The following is a 26914-nucleotide window of genomic DNA, read 5'->3' on the forward strand; positions in this document are numbered from 1 at the left end:
AATGACATATCTCTTTCAAGTCCAAATTCGGCAGTAAATTATTATCTGAAGAGCGCTGAAAACGCACGCTGTCACTTTTGACTGAGAGACTGTTGTTCTCCGCATTCACAACAAGGGCGCTCGAAGTAGTGCAAAATCTGTATTCAAAACTATTAAAAAACTTTTAACTCAGTCTCATAGGCATCATCGATTTTGGTCTCACTTCGTAAGGTAATGTTCAGTATGCTCTCAGAATTATCAAGGATATGATTGCTTTTGGGGTTTGTTATCTTCAGCTTCTTATTTTTTCCTCTCCAGTTTTCTTCTTCATGGTAAGGCAACGATGCTTCAGTTGGTTTCTGCTTCAAAGCTTGCTTTGAATCTTGATTTTCCATCATAAGTGGCACTAACAGTTTTGTTTCCTCACGCAGCCACTTCAAATGCTGAAAAATGAATTTGTCTACTCGTAAAGGCAGCGTGTCAAAGCCCATTGTCATTAATTTTGAAAATGGCCCTTCAGTCGTTGCTGACGAACGATTAGATAAAGGAATATGGAAAAAAGGATACATCACAGCTGTAAACAGTGGTATATAGCACATCAACTCTTTCAGCTTCTCTGCAGCATTAGGAATGTTGTACGGATTCACATCAAAGAGAGTGTCATCCTTAGTCTGATTCGCGATGACTTCAGTTTCATTGTAGATACGATTTGCCATATCAATCCACGCGTTTGCAGTAGATTCCTTAGAGTTCAAAATTGATTCCAAAGACAGTCATCATTGTTTTCAACATCATCAGTTTTCTTATCATCATCTTTCCTTTCGTTAATATATGAACGACGTGGACCACCTCTGATAATCTTAGCAAGGTGGTGCTGATGTCCCATTGGTGCATATTCTTGACCGCACTCATCAATATCAAGATGTTCACTCAACGCAACAACCAAAAGTGAGCGCAATGCACTATCAATATCACGAAATCTGTCATCATGTAAATATGGGCCAAAACTCGAAGATAAAGTTCTTTGACTTGTGATTTACCTCTCGAGAAGGATTTCCACCCTCGAAATCATGACCATAAAATGGCTTATATCTATTCTCAAACAACATGAGGGTAGAATTACTCTTTTATGCAAAACAATGTGACTATAACACCGATTCAAATAATCTGTTAAGTCCGAGCAATTGGCCATTGCTCTAAAAATGGCAACCAATAAAGCCTTACCAAAATCAGTTACCATGATTTTTGGTCTGGGAGCTCCAGATGTGACGATTTCCATAAAGAAAAATGACAATAATGATACCTCATGCCTAGAGGATATCATCTGATTAGTTGGGCAACTGATTGATGATCGATTGACGATATTTGGGTCTTTACTAGTGACGTTTATTTCGCGGATGCACATGTACTGGTAGAGGTATATGTAATTTGACTTAATTTCCACACAGTCAGCCCTGATCGACAGATCCCCAAATTGTGAAATAACTCGAAGTGCAACGCCACACTGCTATTGATTTGATGACAATATTTGTGCAACTGACTTTGATGTTTCAGCCAATATAAGCAAAAGAATGGGTCCAATCCGATTCCGTGAATTTCGTCCCGATAGGTTGTATGTTCTGCAATTCGCAAGTTTTCAACAGGTTTACTGGTTGTTATACAAAATCGTTTGGCCCCCTCCTCTTCTTTCACCTTTCTCAAGACATTAGCATTTGGTAAATTTGGAGGAATCATGTCTCCGAAAGACATATTTTTCGCTTCATAATTTCGCCAAAGAGCAGCAGACATCCTGTTATCAAGCAATTTAGCAGCTACCTGTTGTCTTCTCCTGCCACGAAGTTGTCTTCTTTTCAGGTGTTTACTATCGTCTGAAAAGTTAGAAAGTCTGCAGTTTAGAATAATATCGTTGTCCTTTTTTGGCTTCTTCAGAGTAATCCCTTCGAAAGTGGCTCCGAATTCTGTACACCTTCCTTTGATCTTCAAGAAGTAGTTTGAACTTGAAGTTTCACACACTTTCACGTATTTGAAAGGAAAGGCACATGGAATTTTGTGATGTTCAGAGATTTTATCAGCCATCAAATAGGTTCATTTCCCTATTTTCAGTCTTGAAGGCTTTCCAAGTTTCCTCTTTGTTGGTTTTATGGTAGACCATTTTTCTGCTGACATTAATAAGTCGAATTGCTTTGTCTTGTCCTTGTTGCACAAAGAACCAAAAACATTTCATGACTCATCTTTGGTGTTGTCGTCTTTTTTTTCAACGAAGCATTCCGGCCTGAAAGTGTTTCTAACAAAAGTAAGCAGATCATGACGATCTTCTTTAATTGTTGTGTAAATATGTTTTGAAGACATTTTCGAGCCGATGTCGGCCATGGCATCGGACAGTTCTTGGAAGACCAGATGAGACGGAGTGAATTGAATGCCTTTATCATAAATGACTTTATATTCCTCCATGCTGAGAAGACGTTTCAATTTCGGTAGATTGTACATTTTTATGGGGATTACGATTCATAAATATTACTTACACAACAGCACCGACTGCACAACAGGCACCGACTGCACAATTGCTCTGACTGAACGAGCATAATGATTATTCGCATGAGAGTGAGCAGTATTGTTACGTTTAGTCACTAGGGGCAAATCAAGGAGCGAAATGCAGCGCTGGCTGGCGGCTTCACGCGCCGCGGCGCGCGCCTCCCTAAAAGTGCAGCTGTTGTTGTCATTGGCTTTGATGATACCGCAAGAAGCTTTGATGCTACTTCTATTGTAACTAGTACACTGACGTCATTTGCTAATTGTTAAAAAGACACAGTTCACGTGTTCATTGTTTCCAGATGTAGTGCCACGACTTCTGCATTGTTGCTGTGCTTTGTTTATTATTTTTTGGTCTTGAGAGGTCTCAGGGACGTATCATAGTTTTCATTATCCTACCATTGCGTATAGCTGTTGAAATTGACACATGTCGAAATTTTCTGTAATTACTTTTCAACAATTTGCAGTATTGGCACTGCTTCTTTAACAGCTTCCCTTCTCCGTGTGCTTTTCATTGTTGTGTGATTCTGTAAATTACTTGTCAACAATTGGCAGCACTGATGCCTTCTCATAATAGAAACCTTTCTCTGTATGCCATTCATTGTTGTATGATTCAGTATTGACGCTAATGCTCTCTTGATGAGATATGATTATTGCCAGTTTTTATCCATTGTGCCCTTTGGTATTTCATTTCAGCAATTAATTTATTTGTTTATCAACGTAGTAGGTAGTACAAAGCTAATCCAGAATGTAAACTGCACTTAAACTCTGTTTGAACTGTTTAATCGTCAGTGTCCGCTGTCTGAACGTCAAATATCAGATTAATACACTGCGCCTGGTTTCGTTATTTTATAGGAATTTTATTGTTTGAAGTACTAGATCATGTTGAAGAAATCCCAAGCATATTGTTCGAAGAGGATAATATTATTCGAATTTTACCTGGACCAATAGGTGCAGCCAAAGCAGCCTTTGTGATGCTGTAATTACCTCATAGATGATGTTTGTCTATTGCCATTTGGTATTCCAATCAGAATTTTGGGAGCATCAAAACTTCATTTCAGCGTGAGAGAAGGGTAAAATCAATAGATGCTATTGAATTGAAAGCCTTCATCAGTCTCTTGTTTTTAATTGTTGTTAACAAAAGTAACAGATAAAGCCTCGAAGATCTCTGTGGAACTGATTTTGATGGGATTGAAAAATTTCACCTCGCAAATGAACATAAAACGTTTCTAATGTATTGTGGAGTCCCTTAGATTTTAAAGTCTCTCTATTCGTGATGAATGAAGACAATTAGACAAGCTAACAGCTATTCGGGAAATATTAACTGTGTTTGTACGCAACTACCACAAATCTCACACCCTTGGAGAAAATGTTACAGTAGACAAAAAGCTGGAAGGATTCTGTGGAAGGTACAGTTTTCGACAATATGTACCTATCAAAACAAACGAGTATGGATTCTTCAGCAGGATAACTCACGACCGCATGTTGCAGGTCCAGTACGGGCCTTTCTGGATACAAAAAATGTTCGACTACTGCCCTGGCCAACACATTCTTCAGATCTCTCACCAATTGAAAACGTCTGGTCAATGGTGGCTGAGAAACTGGCTCGTCACAATACGCCAGCCGCTACTCTTGATGAACTGTGGTATTGTGTTGCAGCGCATGGGAGCTGTATCTGTACACACCATCCAAGCTCTGTTTCACTCAATGCACAGGCGTATCAAGGCCGTTATTACGGCCAGAGGTGGTTGTTCTGGGTACTGATTTCTCAGGATGGATGTACCCAAACTGCGTGAAAAAGTAATCACATTTCGGTTCTATTATAATATATTTGCCCAACGAAAACCCGTTTATCATCTGCATTTCTTCTTGGTGTAGCAATTTTAATGGCCAGTAGCGTATCAACATTATCTGTGCTTGCCGTCTGATGTGCCAATCGGTCCCTCAGCTACTACCTTCCAACCATGACTGTAATGTTTTCAAGAGTACCCCAAATTCAAGCCTGTACTTATTCACTGCGCAGCGGACTTTTCAACTCTATGAGATTTGTGAAAATGCATTTCGTTGATACGATGCAAAGTAATGAATACAAAAAACGGTTCAAATGGCTCTGAGCTCTATAGGACTTAACATCTGAGCTCATCAGTCCCCTAGAACTTACAACTACTTAAACCTAAATAACCTAAGGACATCACACACATCCATGCCCGATGCAGGATTAGAACCTGTGACCGTAGAGGTCGCGCGGTTCCAGACTGAAGCGCGTACAACCGCTCGGCCTCACCTTCCGACCGTAATGAATACATTGCTTATACCTTTTTCTATGTGTTTGATCCATACTTCAACTCTGTTGCCTGATATACACGTTCAATTATGTATAGCTACTACATGTGCTATTAGATATTGGAAAACGAGAGCACTTAGTCACTTGCAACGAACCTTACACATAATTGCAAACCTTTACAAATCTTTTCTCGCTTACGACACCCACAAAATGAATAAAGCTACACACGTTTTTTTTCTGTTCATGTATTAAAACTGTTGCTGCAGACAATGCGTCATGACGTTTAAATTCTTAACTTCTTTGGAACTAATTCCCTTCGCAATACATGAAGCAAAAGTATCCACATATGCACAGAGAGAAGAAGAAGAGAAGATGGACATACAATGGAAAGAGAAGATGGACAGAGAGAGCAGAAAGTAGCAGATCCACAGAGAGAGGGATGGGAGTGTATGGTGTGAGTTTCGAAGAGGTGGACAAACAGAAGGGGAAGAAGCTGATGGACGCATAGGGGGGCAAAGGAGACTGACCGAACGAAGAGGGAAGAAGGAGATGGGCGATAAGAAATGAAATAAATATGTATCCGCCGGCCGGTGTGGTCGAGCGGTTCTAGGCGCTTCAGTCTTGAACCGCGCTGCTTCGGCCGCAGGTTCGAATCCTGCCTTGGGCATGGATGTGTGTGGTGTCCTTACCTTAGTTAGATTTCAGTAGTCTACGTTCTGGATGACTGATGTCCTCAGATGTTAAGTTCCATACTGATCAGAGCCATTTGAACCATTTTTAAATACATATCCGAGTAGCGCTGGGAACTCAGGTAGCTATAAAAATGAAAAAGAAAACCAAAATTATGTGACACTACGAGTCTCGAGTCCAACTTGAAACTTATACCCAGTTTTGGGACCAATCTCAGGATTTATATAATTAAAAAGTAAGAAGAAGTATTTCTATTTATCCCGGGGAAAAGGTTGAATAAAAGCAGGAGTGTTCATCGTTTTATTACTTCTGTTTATTTCTCCATTCGGCAAATAGGGACGATAACAAGAAGCAAAATCTCTCTGGTTCTGAGAAAGTTTAATTCAGTACAAAACTAAGAATAATGCATGACTTCTGATCATTTAAACTGTTTTCGAATTGAAAAGTGTTATATTTCTATTTCATTTACAGTAAAATTATGTTGATATACTGGTTTGTTTGTTAACAGGTTAAGTGACTAACATCTTTAAAACTTATCACTTTTTTAATCTACAAATCACACGTACCCCGAGAAGTAACTGAAAGCTTTTGAATGGCTAGAAAGTGAGTAGTGATATGTTAAAACAAACGTCTGTAACCGGCCTTGATTTTTTAGAATAGAGAAGAGCGTACGTCTGCCTTCTAGAAAAGAAATTTTAGATGCACACGATCTAAATGACTATTTACTTCTCATGTACTGTAATCACAACCTGTGCTCAGAACAGCGTCGTGTGTCTCTTTATTTCCGTCAAATTCATGGTCTTCATTGGAAGAAACAGTGACGATTACTATTTGTATTCACTCCACATATACCGAAAACGTAACCCTATGTTTTCAGCTAGTCGAAAGACGAGTCTAATATTTGTACATATTGAATCCGAGCTTTTGGTTAATGAAACAGAACTGCAATTTATCTTTATAGGTACTTAAGTTAAAACAATGCAAATTATGTTGGCACTTACATATAAAGCTCGGAGTAAGTAAAGTCAGCCAACATCCGATGTTTGTCATGAAGTAAACAAAGCATCAATTAACAACGTACACAACTTAGAAATTCATAATTTCCCTGTTGATCTGGTTCACTACCATTCTAGACAAACAAATCTTTGAGTTATATTTTCATTTGTCTCCCAACTCGATATGGTACAACTTCCGTGGGAGCTTGGACTCCCTTCACGCCATTTTAAGGTACGCCTACAAGTGCTGCATCTCTGTATTCCGTGAACAACTGTACTCTGCTTGTACAAGCAGCAGAACATGGTTTGTATAAGCAACAGAACCCAAATTCGGGAAAAAGTATTGAAGATAACAATATGGGATTGTGGGTCTTCCGCCCGCCTTGATGCAAAACACTTTCTTGCTTTGTTGCCCTTATCTCCGGCATACTGTGAAAGGTAGCTTTCTTATTTACCAATAATATTTTCAAGAAGTTTTCATCGTAAATTTATATGAAGATGTGAATTTAATAAATGTACTGAACATCTGTAGTATCGGTTTAATCATAATCTTTGTAAGTCTGTTACTGAAACCACAAATGTTGGTCAGAGATGTTACTTCTTTTGAAGAGAGTAATAGTAGTGTGGGTCGGACACACTGGCTATGTACTTTGTTCGAAAAGGATGGAAGCTGCTGTGCTGTTAGTGGGGGCAACATTATTTAAGAAAGGGTTTTGTAAAAACATATTTTGAGGAAAAATTTCGAGGAAATGAGATTATATGAATGCAAGAATGACAAAACGTAATTTTTAAGATAATCCAGTCTTCTTTATTTGTAACTGTGTAGTTTCTTGTTGTTAGAAGTTTGCGTATGGTTAAAGCTTGCTGTAGAAATTTTATTGTGAAACACATGGACTTCTCTGAGAGTTGAAACGAGAGTCCAGGAAAGACATTTCAGGCAAGAGAGTTATTAAGACATGTTTTTTCTAATGTTTCTAGGTGTGAAAGTTTTATGAAAAACTGTAATGTTGCCATGACTTAATGATGCTTAGTTAATCTTGGAGTTTTGTTCTTATTTGTCAATCGTTAAGATTATTTCCCCATTTTCATATACTTTCATGACTCTTCATACTCGCATTGTATGTCTCGAGTTGTGTAATGAAAATCGTTTCTATTGAAACTCATATGATACTGTCCTACAGTGCACATCGTAAGTACATACAGTAAATGAAATTAGAACTGTGTCAGTGTCATCAATATCCTAATAGTGAGAGGTTACACAGCAGACGAGCGTTCCGTGAGCACAGATAAGCCAATCATATTGATTACCGTCAAAGGTCATGTCCATTGTAAGGCACAATGACTGCCAGAATGATTTTGTGTAAATGTTAATACCATTTCTTATGTTTAATACTAGTAAAAGCTTTCCGTGAAGCGCTACCTTGTAAATTTTCAAGCAGTTTTATCAAATAGTGAGATGCATTCATTTTTATGTTCATCTGCCGTATTACAATAATGGTTCTGATACAGCAAGACTAAAGATAAACATTAGCAGTATTTTAATGGAACCATTTTGTTTTGCAGTTTCTTAACATACGTTAAATTCATTGCAAATAGGATTGATTTCTTGCACACGAATTGTCTGATAAACCGACCAGTCTGTATTTCTCATCGTGTAGCTTCAGCTCCCTCCACATTATTACGTACAAAATTTTATTTGAACACAGTTCTGTCAGCCTGCTCTTATTTCTACATCAGAATAAGTTTTATTCATATCCAACTTACCACTTTGGAAGTTTAGCATTAAACTTCCTACTTTCTGTGTTTTTGTTACCGTTTCTTCGGCAGGCAGCGTGACATCTGTAATCGTATGATTGGCTGTTATTAAATGTGAACTTAGGTACGTCAGGGTTATGCTGTTGGGAATTGCGTCGTTGTTGTGGATACACTTTTGGTGTGCACTAGGTTCTTAAATTGCTTAAGCATTTATATGGGTAATTTTACAGCTCAGTAGGCCGTATAGCTTATTTCTGTTTCCACATAGTATGTAACACGTGTTATTAGTTCTTCTAAGGAGGACAGGTATGCACTTGTTGAAATCAAGATAAAGCATGCATAAACGTTTGGCGTGAATCTGGTTACCTGTATGATTCTCACTTATCCATAGTGCTACAGTTTCTAAATGCTGCCAATTCAAGAATTTACTGTGTAGAGTAAGATTGAATAGCTGTTAAGGATGTAGGGTAAAAGCAAGTGTGCTATTTTCGTAATAATAGTTTAAGAGCATGAAAGAGCATCAGCCATTACGACGTTGGTCACTCGTGTGGGACAGATGGAGAAATGCAGACGTATTTATCTCTGAGTTGTGACTGAGTCGTGTTAGTGCAGTGTTCAAAATTTTATAATGACAGATTGGGACCTGTGAGATTCGCATGCATTGCTGGGTAACAGAATGTGTATTTAGAATGATTTCAGTAAGTTAGCTGGAGAAAAGATTTGAACGTGGAAACATTTTCATGAATTTGTCATCATTCTGGACTTGTGATTAACACTGGAACTTTATGTCTGAACACACATCATTGAACTCAGAACAAGTTTTTAGTAGTCCACCGGGACTACTCATTGGTACACTGCTCTTGTTTATTTATTAAAAAGCTGTAGCTGTTGTCGTTGCAGTGATTCAACTAACAAAAGGAAACAATAAATATTTTATATTTGAATCAAAACTTCATTATTTTATACCGCAGAATAAAATCCTTTTATTAATTCATTGACCAATAGAGTGGCAATTTATCAGTGTATAGCGGAAAGTGCCTTGGTTGTCTCCTACGCGTTAAATGCAGCCCACTAATTAAAAGCAGTCACTCATTCTGAAACACAGTAACAGTTCAACCTGCAGATATTTATTTTACTTTTAGTCCTTAGAATTCAGTTTCTTGGGCATAATAGTAGGTGACGTAATCGAAATTTGAGTGCGGATTTTATTCACGACGTTCACGTTGGTAAAAATAACAAAACAATAATCAAAAAGTAGCGTGCTCACAACAATCCCCGGTCTATAATCACACCCAAGGTAATAGAGATATGTTGCAATAACACTTGTGTGGAAAATAAATAATATGTAACTTTCGCAATAAGTTAACCGGTCAGAACGGCTCGCACTTTCGCGCCAACACGCACCTACACCGCTGCCGCCAAGACGTTCACACCACGAAAAACTTTCAGAGCAAGTTAAGTTGTGGGGCATTGTTTGTTTGTGGCAATGCGCTGTGTGATTCGGACTGTTCGTAACTTTATATATAGACTAGTTTAATAAATACATCGTAACGAGTTCACTGAAGAGAGATTTCTATCATTTTGTTAAATCTTATCTGACATTTTGCTTAGTTAAAAAACATTGCAGTAACAGGTGTCAGATGACAATCCTAACGCAGCATCCAGTCATGACGTAAGATACTCTGCCTGCTCCGTGTCACCTAAAAGCAAGAGCTCACTAAACTACCTGTGCAAACAGAAATCTACAGCTTTTCTTAATTACAAACTCTGATCGATCACTTTTTGTGATGACAACTGCTTGCTATAACACATAAGATGGTTTGAGTGACACGAAAGTAGTCATGGCTCCAAGAGCCCAATATCTTACACTCTTGAAGCACCGCCTTGCAGCCACATTTACCTTTGCTGTTACCCCATGGGGTTGTCGTTTAAGGGCTGCCTGCACTCAGACTAAGATGGAAAAAATCTGCCAGGACCACACTGTGTGTCGAGGGCGAGTGCGAAAAATTTGGCGAAAACGGTCAGCGTGACTACCTTGACCCTTTTCACAGTCGGTTTATTAACTCTTGTGTGGCCTGTAGTCATTCGAACACTTAACCGCCGGTCTGTGTTCAACGCAGCATGCGTACTATGCACATTGTCCTCGTTTCTCCTCGTGAATGGGCATCTAGGAGAGGATCGTCTTCCACAGACTCACGACCTCCTTTGAAGCACTTGTGCCGCCTAAAATACAGTGGCTTTTGATTTACCTTCACTTCCAGATCTTCGTTGAGCCCTGCTCAGCGTCTACATAGCCGGCTTTCAGTCTAGCACACTGAACCTAATTGTCTACTTCTTTAAATAGCCTAAATTTTTAAGCTTTAAACGAGCTTAGCACTAAGACGATGGTGACTTCCCCCTCCCTTGAGCGCCCGTGGAAAGATCCCACAACGATTTACAGACGCTTTTTTATGCAAAACCTGTATAAAACGTTGTGCATGGAATCTGCATATAGTATACCACATTTCATTTGTTTCAAAACTGAAGATGTTATTTTCATGCCCAGAACGTACAGCACGATTTGTTTTCACTTGTGGATGGAGTACTCTTCTTATAGCTACACAGCACAACAAAGGTGAAGGGTCATTTCCTTGAAAATCCATTAATTTCTCCCATTTGCAACGGAGTTCGAAAGCGTAGAGCCACGTGAGCGGGTCCAAGTGTAAACTGACAGCAGTAAAAGAGTATTAGGTGAACAGATAGAGAAAGTGTCGCCAGTACGAGCTGAGCAGGAAACAACGAACATGATGGACACCCACAAAAGTGGCATTGCGCGTGTTAGAGAAACAATCAGAACTAAGTATCTAAACAAAGAAGCGCGATGGGAATTGTAAAACCTGTGTACCGCAAAATGTAATGTGTTTTATCAAAAATGGGGACAGATTGTCACCTACAGAAACCAAGATGTATGCACCCCCAATACTGCCAGAACACAAAGGGAACGATGTGAATGATCATCGCTGTAGAATACGGAAGCGAAACAATTCCGAATAAATTAAGAGTATACACTCCTGGAAATTGAAATAAGAACACCGTGAATTCATTGTCCCAGGAAGGGCAAACTTTATTGACACATTCCTGGGGTCAGATACATCACATGATCACACTGACAGAACCACAGGCACATAGACACAGGCAACAGAGCATGCACAATGTCGGCACTAGTACAGTGTATATCCACCTTTCGCAGCAATGCAGGCTGCTATTCTCCCATGGAGACGATCGTAGAGATGATGGATGTAGTCCTGTGGAACGGCTTGCCATGCCATTTCCACCTGGCGCCTCAGTTGGACCAGCGTTCGTGCTGGTCATGCAGACCGCGTGAGACGACGCTTCATCCAGTCCCAAACATGCTCAATGGGGGACAGATCCGGAGATCTTGCTGGCCAGGGTAGTTGACTTACACCTTCTAGAGCACGTTGGGTGGCACGGGATACATGCGGACGTGCATTGTCCTGTTGGAACAGCAAGTTCCCTTGCCGGTCTAGGAATGGTAGAACGATGGGTTCGATGACGGTTTGGATGTACCGTGCACTATTCAGTGTCCCCTCGACGATCACCAGAGGTGTACGGCCAGTGTAGGAGATCGCTCCCCACACTATGATGCCGGGTGTTTGCCCTGTGTGCCTCGGTCGTATGCAGTCCTGATTGTGGCGCTCACCTGCACGGCGCCAAACACGCATACGACCATCATTGGCACCAAGGCAGAAGCGACTCTCCTCGCTGAAGACGACACGTCTCCATTCGTCCCTCCATTGACGCTTGTCGCGACACCACTGGAGGCGGGCTGCACGATGTTGGGGTGTGAGCGGAAGACGGCCTAACGGTGTGCGGGACCGTAGCCCAGCTTCATGGAGACGGTTGCGAATGGTCCTCTCCGATACCCCAGGAGCAACAGTGTCCCTAATTTGCTGGGAAGTGGCGGTGCGGTCCCCTACGGCACTGCGTAGGATCCTACGGTCTTGGCGTGCATCCGTGCGTCGCTGCGGTCCGGTCCCAGGTCGACGGGAACGTGCACCTTCCGCCGACCACTGGCGATAACATCGATGTACTGTGGAGACCTCACGCCCCACGTGTTGAGCAATTCGGTGGTACGTCCACCCGGCCTCCCGCATGCCCACTATACGCCCTCGCTCAAAGTCCGTCAACTGCACATACGGTTCACGTCCACGCTGTCGCGGCATGCTACCAGTGTTAAAGACTGCGATGGAGCTCCGTATGCCACGGCAAACTGGCTGACACTGAAGGCGGCGGTGCACAAATGCTGCGGTGCTAGCGCCATTCGACGGCCAACACCGCGGTTCCTGGTGTGTCCGCTGTGCCGTGCGTGTGATCATTTCTTGTACAGCCCTCTCGCAGTGTCCGGAGCAAGTATGGTGGGTCTGACACACCGGTGTCAATGTGTTCTTTTTTCCATTTGCAGGAGTGTAGTTAATTGGATTATAATTGTTGAATTCAACTGTGTTTATTGTCAGAAGGAAATGAGTCGCCAGTCAATAGTAACAGACTATGGAAACTGAAATAAATCTCTTTGGGGGCAACCTTTTCCAACCTTGAAGTAAGGGAGATATTGGAGCATAAGGGATAGCCAAGAATTTTTCCACTTTAGATTTGGCCAGGGTACAGTCTCGTTTAAATTAACTAGTAGATAAGAGAAACGACAGTACTGAGTGCAAAGTTTCATCAGTATGAATACAAAAGAACGTTGATGCGGCTTTAGACTGCACCAAGCACATTTCAGACAATGATGACTATTATTTGGCAGGACTGCGAGGTACTAAATGTTTGTCGATTTAGATGACATAAGTAACCATGGAAGTTTTAAAAAGAACATAATGAGAATTGGTACAAATTATTGGAGAGGTTTACAGTTCATAGATTGAAGCTGCAAGCTGCTAAGTGCGAATTTCTGAGACAAGAGGTAATATTCTTAGGACAAAGAACAACCGATAAAGGTGTAGAGCCGAGCGAGGGAAATGTGGAGAAGGTAAAGAACTTTCCAGTTCCGTAATCTACGAGAGAGTTAATAGGATATTAATGGTGAGCCAGATAATACGGTCGGTATATTCCAAAGTTCGTTAAGACAGCAAGTCCACTACATCAACTGTTGAGGACTGGAGTGCCATACAAAAGTGCAGACCAGCAATAAGCTGCATTTGAGGAATTATGAGAGAGATTAGTAAATCCTCCCATACTGAGCTACCCAGATTTCGAGAAACCATTTATAGTGACTGTCGACATTTTACCATCGCAAGAGTTCGAAATCCACTGAGGTGGATTTTCGGTGTCAAAGATCCATCATGAAGGTTACTAAAATGGAGATTTAAACTACAGGAGTATTCTTATGACAATATGTACAAATCTGGAAACGTTAATGCAAATGCAGATGCATTGAGTCAAATGCGGTCTGATTAAACAGAAGATATAAGAACATGAAGAAGAAACCGAAGAAATTTGCGCAGAAGAAAGGACCGAAATCAAAAAGGAAATGGATGGTAACCTATTAGGGGGACACCAAAGGATGCACGTAACATTAGACAGAATAAGGAATAATGTATGGAGTGCTGCCAGACGGACGGGAAATGTTTTATTGGTAATTACAAAATTTTATTCTTTCAGTTCTTTGTTTCTGGTGCAGTGGAACGTGTCTCACCGTAAATTTGTGGATGGGTGTGAGCAGGTGTGACACTGGATGTCACCGAATATCACCACCTACTCGCAGTCCATGTGAGTTGTCCATGTGAGTTGTGTTCTCATCGTGAGTACTTCTGAAGGGATAGTGCTTTATTAAAGCTTTTGTCACTAGGACACGTTTGCCAAGTACCATTTAGCCGCCAATCAGAGGGCTGTGGATCTTAACGTGGGAGCTCAGGACAGGCTAGCGAGAGCGCGGTGGACCGTAGCAAACGATCTCTGTTGCCAGCTCTCGACATAACCAGAAGTGCCTTTCTGTTCATACTTGTTCGGCCACTATACCCCTCCGTCTGGCTGTCGGTGGACTCCCATGCGCAACGCTCTTCATCTTCACCCTTTACTGATATCTTACTGGTAGTAAATTTAGCAAATTTGTTCGAACATCTATTGCTCTAACTTATTGACCATGTCCTCGATAAAGTCACGAACAGAAGTGTAAACGGTGCAAAAGCATCAAAAGAGGCGTAGAAGAAGGCGTTGGGAAGTGCGACAAGTGTCAAAGAAATAACTTCACTCTGATAGAGATAAAGGTGCCTCTAGTAATTACAGACACAGTGACTACATTTGTAAGATATGTAACAAAGATACAGTAGGTTTGTTAGATAAGGCAATGACTGGAAATTGATATTTGATATTTCACATTAACCTAAGTGAATTCGTAGCAACAGTAACAGTCGAGAAACAGGAGGCCGAGACAGTGTTATAGAAATTTGTAGAAGAAATTGTGTTTATGTAGCGAATTCTGTTAGTATTGTTGCCCAGCCACGCATCGAAGTTTTTGAGCGAAGTAACCAAGAGGGTATGTACATTATTAAGGATTCAGGAGAGATACAGACCACATCATATCACTGACAAACAGAACGCTGATGGAATGTGTACGTCACTAAAGAGTTCTGTAGTAACTGGTATCTGTTAGTACCATATAATATTTTTGTGTTTAATACATCGCCATAGCTGTGACCAAGAATGCGAGAAGTGAGCCGAGTAGTATCAGAAAAGATAAAAGAAGCGAAGAAAATCAGTAAGTCTCACTGTTACCAGACGCATAATTCAAGAATATTTAAAACAGGAGACTGGGTTGGTTTATACAGCGTGAGGAGACGGTAATAAGAAGTCATTCTAAGAAACTAGATGCACATTCCCGAGGGCCGTAGGAAGTAATTACAGTAGACCTGCCCAATATCACAATTAAAATACCTACAAATAAGCAGATAAAAGTACTTGTAAATCGGTTGATGTCTTATTATTAATGACAAGAAAAGTGGAAAGGAGACACTAAGAAGTGGATTTTTTTTTTCGAAGCCTTGGTTCAGTCTAAATTGATGTTATTGTCATTGGCCCTGGTAAAGGGTCCACTGAGTGTCGAATCGCGTGAAGGCACCGTGAAGATCCAAAATATGAAAGACACACTTGTGATTTGCTTGTATCATCATGGCAAGATACAGATTACGATAACCGCATGGAAAATTATGACTTACATTAACTTGATAATGGATGATGATAAATTCTATAAAGTGGCCTGGATAGAGAACAGGGACGTCCAAAAGTGCCGACAAAAATTAAGCAAATTAAATATCATTAGGGCTGATTATAAAAGCAAAATTGTAACAAAGCAGACACATAGTTCAGCAATAAATCAATCATAGCTCCAGATCCAGGAGAAAAATTGTCAGGTCTTCGAAGCAAACTGTCTAATAACGAATTCACGGTATCCAGGTACCGCCAGTAGGCTAGTATAGATACATCTGACGCTAGTATCGATACATATGTCGACAAACCAACACTAATATCGTAAGTGCTGCACTCTCATAAATATCCCTCAAGGTTTTGGCATGTCCGTATTGGTCAATAGTGCAACAAGGGTGAGTACAATGACTGGATCAGTAATTGACCATGTGGCCATAAATATGGACAGGGAAATATGTGATGTACCTATTAAAACATCTCAGACTATCAGACGGTATCTGTGACATAACATTAGTATAATGAGGCAAGCAATCATTCCCTAAACTATAAGCCTACAAATGACATCTATCAGTAATTAAAATAAAGGGTTTTTCAAAGAAACTAGCAAAAAAAGAGCTGGGATGAAGTGCAAAAGGAAACCAAGGTGAATATGAAATTCTCTAAATTATTGAAATTGAACTTTGAAAATTCATTTCGAGAGGTACACATGTCTCTATCAACGTCTGACAGAAACAGATCGATAACAACAGGTATTAAGAAGTCCTCCCAAACACTCAAATACTTCAGTTCAATGAAAAAGAGTCGCAATGATCCAGAATTCGTAAATTTCTATCATATTCATAGGAACGTGATGATTGTTGCAAAAAGTCATTTCATGACAAAATAATATAAAACGCAAAGAATAAAAGCAAAGCAGTCTGGGACGTTATAAAAGAAGGAAACAGGGAGAGGCAAAGAAATGCAGAATAAAATGCTGCAAAGGGAGAGGGATAAGGTAATAAAGGATCCACAACACTTATCAAACTATGTAAATGTGCATTTTTTTAGTATTGCAGAGAAGTTACAGCAAAAATATAACACCTGTAAATAATGTTGCACTAAATACAATGATGTTGCTTCCGACCACAGAGAATGAAACCAATAAAACTGTTCAAAAACTAAAAAATAAAAAGTCAGTAGGTTCAGATGAGATACCAAGGTGTGTACGGAAACAAAGCACAGGGGTTATACAAGGCCTCTTAACAAACATAATAAATGAATCATTCACATTAGGGACATTTACAAAGCAGTTAAAAGAGACAAGAGTTGTACGTCTGCTTAAGAAAGGCAATGCAGAAGACATAGAAAATTACCGGCCCATTTCCCTTCTGTCACCATTCTCAAAAATAATAGAAGCAAATATGAAAGATAGATCAATGAATTACTTGAATAAATACAATCTTTTAAGCGAATGGTTTTGGAAGTGGCAAAAACACGGATTCAGGCATGGTAAAATTCACGACAGTTGTACTTGAAGTTCTTGATAAAAATGAGTGTGTCAAAAGCATATTTTTGTATCTTTCTAAGGCCTGTGATACAGTCAATTACAAGATTCTATTAAATAAATTAGAAGCATAAGGAATAAGAGAGGTAGCCAATCACTGGTTTCGATCATACCTAGGAGATTGGGTACAAAGAGTAGAGGTAACACATACTTCAAATAAATATAAACATTTAGTAAATCAATTATCAGAAACAAAATACATCAATATAGGGGTTCTGCAAGGTAGCATATTAGGACCAATACTATTCCTGATATACCTCAATGACTTTCCCAGCCGTGTCACCCATGGTGAAAAAACCCTCTTTCATGATGACATCAATATTACAGTCGCTGAGAAAGCAAGAGAACTCCTTCCAGAGAAAGCAAATAAAGCTCTTAAGGAAGTTTAACACTGATCAATAAGCAATAAAGTGACACTGAAAATAAATAAAACTAATGCCACGAATTTCCGTTTGAAGAGCGATAATGAAAAAATGGTTCAAATGGCTCTGAGCGACTTAACTTCTGAGGTCATCAGTCGCCTAGAACTTAGAACTAATTAAACCTAACTAACCTAAGGACATCACACACATCCACGCCCGAGGCAGGATTCGAACCTGTGACCGTAGCGGTCGTTCGGCTCCAGACTGTAATGCCTAGAACGGCACGGCCACTCCGGCCGGCAGCGAAAATGAAATTGTTAACTAATGTTAAATGTAGATGGCACCTCTATAGACTGTGTAACAAATGTAAAGTTTCTAGGAATGAACATTGATTCTCAGTTGAAGTTGTGTGAACACACAAAGATAGCTTCAAACACAATATCACCAGCATGTTATGCTCTTGGAGTCCTATTTTCAGTGTATAAAGTGAAGTGTCTTTTAGTTACCTACTATTCATTTGTAGACTCAGTTCTTAGCTGTGGCATTCTTTTTTTGGAAAACAGATGTACAAAATAGAAACATAGTTTTTAAACCCCAGAAAAAAGCCATAAGAATCATAACCAAAAATGGTAGTCAAGCTCACTGTAAAGATCTGTTCAAAACACTGGGGATTTTAACTCATCATTTACCAGTCAGTCGTACACATCAAGGAACATTCGTAATTACTGCATAAACAGTTCTGTCCATGACCATGGAACAAGAACTATAATCAACTTACACTTGCAAGGATAAAATAAACATAAAATATAAAACAGCATTTTCTACCAAGGAATAAAACTGTACAATAAATTGACAAAAGAAATAAAAAAAATTTCAAAAATACACTTATTTATAACGGCAGCTAAAAAGTACCTGTTATGCAATACATTTTGTACATTAAAGGACTAACTAGAGTAAACTGAGTAGGAGTTTGGTAAAAAAAAATCATACAAATAAATAATGATTATAAAACATCCAACATTCGACATAACACCTTCAAACTAAGTTTTATCCTTTTCTTTTTCCTTTTCTAGAAAAACGTACCTCCAGGCTATGATTCGCACAGTACTAAAACCTCTTCCTCCTTCTGAGCTCAAGATCTCACTCATTATAGAGGGAAGCTGACAGTTTTTAAAGATAGCTAATGGGAAGTTGTTCTACAGAAAGTGCCCAGAGGTCACCAGTGTGTTTGTGTTTGTGTGTTCAGTGAATGAAGTGTTACAACACAATGTGTGTATACTGTGTGCAGTTACTGATAGTGAGATATGAGTGAACAGTGCGGCATTACATTATTTCATAAGCTGTTTTGTAAAAAACAAAAAAAAAAATTGATACCAGGTGTAAGTCTAATGATTGCCTCTAACTTGAAGTCTGTAAATGTACCTTTATACGAATTAGCTTACTTTAAATTGGTCTAAACTAGTAAATACCTTGAGATGTCCTATATCCTTGTAAGAAGAGATCTGTGGATAAATAAAGCTACTACTGCTACTACTAGTAGTACTACTGTATAAAACCCGACTTGCCATACAAAAATGTGAGATTGTTCATGGGGGATTTTCAGTTTCTCGTCGTCTCTGATGGCTAATTAGAGAGTAATAATTTGCTTGGGATTTATTCATTTTATTACTTCAACTACATTTGTTTCTGTTGAAATATCTTCACAACTGTGAAAAATCCGTGCATTCAATGAGGATGTTTATTTCAATACTAGTTGAGTGCTTCGGTTTGCCCAGGTATGTATTTGTTTAAAACTTCAATAAGACCATCTCCTCCTTCCCCCATCTCCCTGTCCATCTACTCCTTCACCCAATGTCCATCTGCACCTTCCATCTATCTTCATCTCACCCCTTAACATTCACCTCACCTTACCCCTTGGTCCATCTCCTATGCCCCGTCTCTCAGTCCATCACCTTCAGCCCTGTCTCTCTGCCCATCTCGTCCTTCCCTCTCACTTTGTCAATCTCATCCAAACTCTCTCTGTCCATATCCTCCTCTCCCCTTACTCTCGCTTTCCATGTCTTTCCATCCCTTTCTATCTATTCCACATCATCCACTTTCTGTCCCTCTCATCCTCCACCCTACAATCTCCATCCATCTACTCCTAGCATCTCTCGGGCTGCCCATTTCCTCATCCCACTTGCCCCTTCAGTTTACCAATCTCATACTGAGAGAGGTCTACCAGTGGTCTAGGGGTAGCGTCTTTGATTGAAAATCACAAACGTCTTCGGTCCCGGGTTCGATCCCCGCCATTGCCTAATTTCCGATAAATAATCAGCATTGGCGGCCGAAGACTTCCGGCATAAGAAGTCAGCCTCATTCTGCCAACGGCTTTGTCAAAGAGGGCGAAGGAGCGGATAGAGGTTTAGGGCACGCTCTAGTCCTAGGGGTGGGAAATGGCCCCTAAAGGCGGAAGAATCAGCAATGATCAACGACATGAGGATGCAGAAGGAAATGGAAACCACTGGATTAATGACACGTAACGTATATCCACAGGACATGTGGCCTGTGGTTGAAGAAGTGTCATGATGATCTCTCCATTGGCAAAAGATTCCGGAATAGTCCCCCATTCGGATCTCCGGGAGGGGACTGCCAAGGGGGAGGTTACCATGAGAAAAAGATTGAATAATCAACGAAAGGATAACGTTCAACGAGTTGGGGCGTGGAATGTCAGAAGCTTGAACGTGGTAGGGAAACTAGAAAATCTGAAAGGGAAATGCAAAGGCTCAATCTAGATATAGTAGGGGTCAGTAAAGTGAAGTGGAAGGAAGACAAAGATATCTGGTCAGATGAGTATCGGGTAATATCAACAGCAGCAGAAAATGGTATAACAGGTGTAGGATTCGTTATGAATGATAGTTCAGGTATACATGCTGACGTCGCAAGCTGGAGATGAACGTATAGAGAAAGTGTATGAGGATATTGAAACGGTAATTCAATATGTAAAGGAGGACGAAAATGTAATAGTCATGGGCGACTGGAAGGCAGTTGTAGGGGAAGGAGTAGAAAAAAAGGTTACAGGAGAGTATGGGCTTGGCACAAGGAATGAAAGAGGAGAAAGACTGATTGAGTTCGGTAACAAGTTTCAGCTAGTAATACCGAATACCCTGTTCAAGAATCACAAGAGGAAGAGGTATACTTGGAAAAGGCCGGGAGATACGGGAAGATTTCAATTAGATTACATCATGGTCAGACAGAGATAACGAAATCAGATACTGGATTGTAAGGCGTACCCAGGAGCAGATATAGACTCAGATCACAATATAGTAGTGATGAAGAGTAGGCTGAAGTTCAAGACATTAGTCAAGAAGAATCAATACGCTAAGAAGTGGAATACGGAGGTTCTAAGGAATGACGAGATACGTTTTAAGTTCTCTGACGCTATAGATACAGCAATAAGGAATGGCGCAGTAAGCAGTACAGTTGAAGAGGAATGGACATCACCAAAAAGGGCCATCACAGAAGTTGGGAAGGAAAGCATAGGTACAAAGATGGTAGCTGAAAAGAAACCATGGGTAACAGAAGAAATACTTCAGTTGATTGATGAAAGGAAGAAGTACATAGATATTCCGGAAAAATCAGGTATACAGAAATACAAGTCGCTGAGGAATGAAATAAATAGAAACTGCAGGGAAGCTAAGACGAAATGGCTGCAGGAAAAATGTGAAGACATCGAAAAAGATATGATTGTCGGAAGGACAGACTCAGCATACAGGAAAGTCAAAACAACCTTTGGCGGCATTAAAAGCAACGGTGGTAACATTAAGAGTGCAACGGGAATTCCACTGTTAAATGCAGAGGAGAGAGCAGATAGGTGGAAAAAATACATTGAAAGCCTCTATGAGGGTGAAGATTTGTCTGATGTGATAGAAGAAGAAACAGGAGTCGATTTAGAAGAGATAGGGGATCCAGTATTAGAATCGGAATTTAAAAGAGCTTTGGAGGACTAACGGTCAAATAAGGCAGAAGGGGTAGATAACATTCCATCAGAATTTCTAAAATCATTAGGGGAAACGGCAACAAAACGACTATTCACGTTGGTGTGTACAATAGATGAGTCTTGCCACACCATCTGACTTTCGGAAAAGCATCATCCACACAATTCCGAAGACGGCAAGAGCTGACAAGTGCGAGAATTATCACACAATCAGCTTAACAGCTCATGCATCGAAGCTGCTTACAAGAATAATATAAAGAAGAATGGAAAAGAAAATTGAGAATGCGCTAGTTGACGATCAGTTTGGCTTTAGGAAAAGTAAAGGCACGAGAGAGGCAATTCTGACGTTACGGCTAATAATGGAAGCAAGGCTAAAGAAAAATCAAGGCACGTTCATAGGATTTGTCGACCTGGAAAAAGCGTTCGACAATATAAAATGGTGCAAGCTGTTCGAGGTTCTGAAAAAACTAAGGGTAAGGAATAGGGAGAGACGGGTCATATACAATATGTACAACGACCAAGAGGGAATAATAAGAGTGGACCATCAAGAACGAAGTGTTCGTATTAAGAAGGGTGTAAGACAAGGCTGTAGCCTTTCGCCCCTATTCTTCAATCCGCACATTGAGGAAGCAATGACGGAAATAAAATAATGGTTCAGGAGTGGAATTAAAATACAGGGTGAAAGGATATCAATGATACGATTCGCTGATGACATGATTGAAGAAGAATTAAATGATCTGCTGAACGGAATGAATAGTCTAACAAGTACACAGTACGGTGTGAGAGTAAATCGGAGAAAGACGAAGGTAGTGAGAGGTAGTAGAAATGAGAACAGCGAGAAACTTAACATCAGGATTGATGGTCACGAAGTCAATGAAGTTAAGGAATTCTGCTACCTAGGCAATAAAATAACCAATGACCGACGGAGCAAGGAGAAAATCAAAAGCACACTCGCTATGCAAAAAAGGCATTTCTGGCCAAGAGAAGCCTACTAATATCAAATACCGGCCTTAATTTGAGGAAGAAATTTCTGAGGATGTACGTCTGGAGTACAGCATTCTATGGTAGTGAAAAATGGACTGTGAGAAACCGGAACAGAAGAGAATCGAAGCATTTGAGATGTGGTGCTATAGACGAATGTTGAAAATTAGGTGGACTGATAAGGTAAGGAATGAGGAGGTTCTACGCAGAATCGGAGAGGAAAGGAATATGTGGAAAACACTGATAAGGAGAAGGGACAGGATGATAGGACATCTGCTAAGACATGAGTAAATGACTTCCATGGTACTAGAGCGAGCTGTAGAGGGCAAAAACTGTAGAGGAAGACAGAGATTGGAATACGTCAAGCAAATAATTGAGGACGTAGGTTGCAAGTGCTACTCTGAGATGAAGAGGTTAGCACAGGAAAGGAATTCGTGGCGGGCCGCATCAAACCAGTCAGTAGATTGATGACAAAAAAAAAAAAAAAAAAAAAAAAAAAAAAACAGACAACAGACTCTATTTCCAGATAGTAGGTAATATGTATACAAAGGTTCGTTCACATCGACCAAGAGGGCTTAAGAGGAGTTCTTAAGCCAAGGATTTGCCTATGAACTCATGTGTCACGTATATTTAATATATATTTAACTATGTTTTAACATACATCACCTGTAGCTCTAGCGAAATCCACCCAGCAATTTCATTTTCATGTATTTCAGTATTTATAAAGTCGTAATATAGATCATTAGTCTCTACAGTGGTATGAATTTGTTGATACATACAGTCATTTATGTGAATAATGTAGACGAGATGTGTTGCGAAATAGTTAGTTATAAAGAAGTAATAAATTAAAACGTGTAGCATGATATAACAGTTTCTCACGCATCTCCTTGTTTATTAAGTCATGTCTCCTGATCTATGTTTCGTGTGATATATATTTTTGCACTTACATTCAGTAATATATATGAATACTGCCTGGATGTCTGGATAATGTGTAGCAGTTAGAGTTAGTAATAAAGAAGCAATAAATTAAAAGGTCATGCCTGATGTGGCAGCTTCACTACATTAATAGCAAAAATGTTATGAGCGACGAACGTTTTTTATTTTACCATTTTGTGGGCCTTATAGACTAGAAAAAAGTTTCGAAAAAGTTCGAAAGTATGTGTAATGTCGGTTGTATGTACATAAGTTCTTATCCCCACAGAATATCTTTTCAGACAGTAAGTCATCGTTTGTAAAACTGTGCAAGCGGCGCATTACATCATCAGCATACGGGGATAGTTATAGGTCCCCGCATATAAGAGATCCGGCGACGTTGCTGGCCGAGGTATGGTTTGGAAAGCACTAACACAAGCTGAAATGTTAGTCCAGGATTGTTTGCCATGAAGGGTGACAAAGCAGGTCACATAATATCATCGATGAACCACTGTGCTATAAGGGTGCTGTGGATGATACCCATAGTTATCCTGCCGTGGAAAGAGAAGGCACCCCAGACCATCACTCCTGTTTATCGGATCATGTTGTTGGCACCATTCAGCTTGGTTTCCCAGTGCTGTCTAGGGATCTCTAGACCACGTATTCGGTGTGTAAACTCATATCTTGAGTAGAAATAATTCAGTGAAGAGACCCGCTTGGAATTGAGGCCTGTTGTCCAGAAAAGACGTGTCTGAAGACGCCCCAGACAGTGATGGCATACCAACCTGACATTAGCCCGTCATATTACCCGACCATCAAGTCTGATGATCTGAGATGCAATTTCTTTTCATAACAAGTCCACTTTGGTAATCATCTGCACGAGCCTTATAGCACAGCGGTACGTCGACGATATTCTATGCCCCGTTTTATCGTCCTTCATGGGAAGCCGACCTGGGCTTACATTTCGGCAGGATAATAACCGCTCGCCCACAGCGAGAATGTCTACTGGTTGTCCCTTTTTTTTTTTTTTTTCTTTTGGGAGTCGTCAGTTTCTGACTGGTGTGATGCATCCCGCCAAGAATTCCTCTCCTGTGTCAAACTTTTCAGCTCACTGTAGCAATTGCACCCTACATCCTCAGTTTATACTGTTTTTCTGCATCTCTTCCAGTCTCTTTCTTCCTCTACAATTTTTTACCCTTTACAGCTTCTTCTAATACCATGGAAGTCATTCCTTGCTGTCTTAACAGATTTCCTACCACCCTATCCCTTCTCCTTGTCTTCCTGTTTGCCAAACCCTACCTTGCTCAACAAGGGTGACGCATTCCTCCCAGATTCAGGACGTTTGGAACTTTATGGGCAGTGCCGTCCACACATCTCTGGTTTTTGATGGCAGGATCTTCGTAACATATCTGTATTTTTGTGTAAACCGCCAATTGGAGCGAATTTGGCACGATATACCTCAGGCGGACACACAACAACACCATCAATCAACGCCAAGCTGAATGATTGCCTGCATAAGGTTCACTGGTGGATCAACGTATTACTTTCTTGCGGAATTCGTTAAGCTCTGTCTCTTGAACAAATTATGATTCAGAACCTGTAATAACTCGTTTGACTGTACATGAACTTGTTATCTAACGATTTCCTTCGTGGTGCGCCTCACCCTACTCCTCCACCCCACCCCACCCCCATCCCCTCACACAAGCAGCACCCGTTTCTATAAGTGTATTGTGGCGGAAAAGGTGAGCGTGTGTACCTGGAGCTCCCATATACAGCGGATCTGCCGCGGCGGCTCCGCGTGTCCGAGAGCCTCGTAGTGCGGGAAGAGCAGCTCGCCCTCGGTGGCGGGCGCGAGCAGCGGCGGCCCGCACAGTGGTCCGTGCACGAACTGGTAACGCGCCTCGAACAGCGGCGCCGGGTGCTTGAAGTAGCTGACGGCGGCGTGCGCCGCGTCGACGCGCAGCTCCAGCGCCAGCCGCTCGGAACGCGACACCACCGACACCGGCGGCTGCTGCGCGCCCCCGTGGCACAGGCAGCGGCTCGTGGCGCCCTCCGGCTGCGGCTCGGTCCACGCGGCCGCCGAGTAGGCGGCGGAGACCGCGGACGCGTTGCCGCCCGCCGCGTCCCCGGCCGGCTCCCACACCAGCAACTTGTCCACGCGGTCGCTCCAGCAGTCCGTGCACGACACCGCGCTGTACGGGTGATCCTGCAAAGGGGTAAGGAAAATGCTGGACGCTCGCCATGAGCCGGTGCATTTGCGCTACAGCAGATGCAGAAGTACACTGTGTGATCAAAAGTATCCGGACACTCCAAAAAACCTATCTTTTTTGTATTAGGTGCATTGTTCTGCCACATACTGTCACGTAATCCATATCAGTGACCTGCTCATGAGGGCAGAATGGGCGTTCCGCGGAACTCACGGACTTCGAACGTCGTCAGGTGGTTGGGTGTCACTCGTGTCATACGTCTGTAGGCGAGATTTCCACACTCCTAAACATTCCTAGGTCCATGGTTTCCGATATGATAGTGAAGTGGTAACGTGAAGGGACACGTACAGCACAAAATCGTACAAGCCTACCTCATCTGTCGACTGACAGAGACGGCCGACAGTGGAAAAGGGTCGTGACGTGTCATAGCAGACATATCTCCAGACCATCACACAGGAAGTCCAAACTGCATCAGCATCCACTGCAAGTACTATAACAGTTAGGCGGAAGGTGAGAAAACTGGGATTTTATGGTCGAGCGGCTGCTCAGAAGCCACGCATCACGCAGGTAACTGCCTCGCTTGGTGTAAGGAGTGTAAACATTGGGCTATTGTGCTGTGGAAAAACGTTTTATGGAGTGACGAATCACGGGACACACTGTGGAGATCCGATTGCTGGGTGTGGGTATGGCGAATGCCCAGGTGAACATCTGCCCGCCTGCGTGGCGCCAACAGTAAAATTCAGGGACGGTGGTATTATAGTGTGGTCGTGTTTTTCATGGAGGGGGCTTGCACCCCTTGATGTTTTGTGTGGCACTATCACAGCACAAGGTTTACTTTGATGTTTTAAGCACCTTCTTGCTTCCCACTGTTGAAGAGCAATTCGGGGAAGGCGTTTGCACCTTTCCGTTGGATCAAGCACCGGTTCGTAATGAACGGACTGTGGCGGAGTGGTTACACGACAATAACATCCCTGGTCTGCACAGAGCTCTGACCTGACTCCTATAGAACGCCTTTGGGATGTTTTGGAACGCCGCCTTTGTGCCAGGCCTCCCCGACGGGCATCGATACCTCTCCTCAGTGCAACACAACGTGAAGGATGGGCTGCCATTCCACAAGAAACACTCCAGCACCTGAATGAACGTATGCCTGCGAGAGTGGAACCTGTCATCGAGGCTAAAGGTGTACCACCACCATACTGTATTCCAGTACTATCCATGGAGGCTGCCACGCACTTGTAAGTCATTTTCAGACAGGTGTCCGAATGTTTTTGAGCACATAGTGTGTGGAACTGAAATTTGGTTGCAGTAATTACGCATCTGTTGTTTTAAACTGATAATCAATATTTCATTCAAAATATTCTCCATTGTTAGTTATACATTTCTCTTAACTCTCCGGCAGGTTGTGAACGCCATGCAAAACAAACAGCTCTTCTGTTGAAGCGAACCAGTCAGCGAGACATTGTCGTACATTTTCATACGAATTAAAGCGTTGTTAAGGAGA

The 26914-nt window shown here is 41.3% G+C and overlaps 1 protein-coding gene across 1 annotated transcript in view; it reads right to left on the reverse strand.

Annotated features, from left to right (window-relative positions):
* The window catches only part of LOC126334711 (cubilin-like), a 450438-nt gene that overhangs the window by 19802 nt on the left and 403722 nt on the right, over window positions 1-26914 (reverse strand). Inside the window, exon 9 of the mRNA XM_049997222.1 lies at window positions 24963-25412. Within this exon, the coding sequence (XP_049853179.1) occupies window positions 24963-25412 (450 nt within the window). The remainder of the gene's footprint in view (window positions 1-24962; window positions 25413-26914) is intronic.

This window comes from Schistocerca gregaria, chromosome 2, assembly GCF_023897955.1.
Source record: "Schistocerca gregaria isolate iqSchGreg1 chromosome 2, iqSchGreg1.2, whole genome shotgun sequence".
Taxonomy (NCBI): domain Eukaryota; kingdom Metazoa; phylum Arthropoda; class Insecta; order Orthoptera; family Acrididae; genus Schistocerca; species Schistocerca gregaria.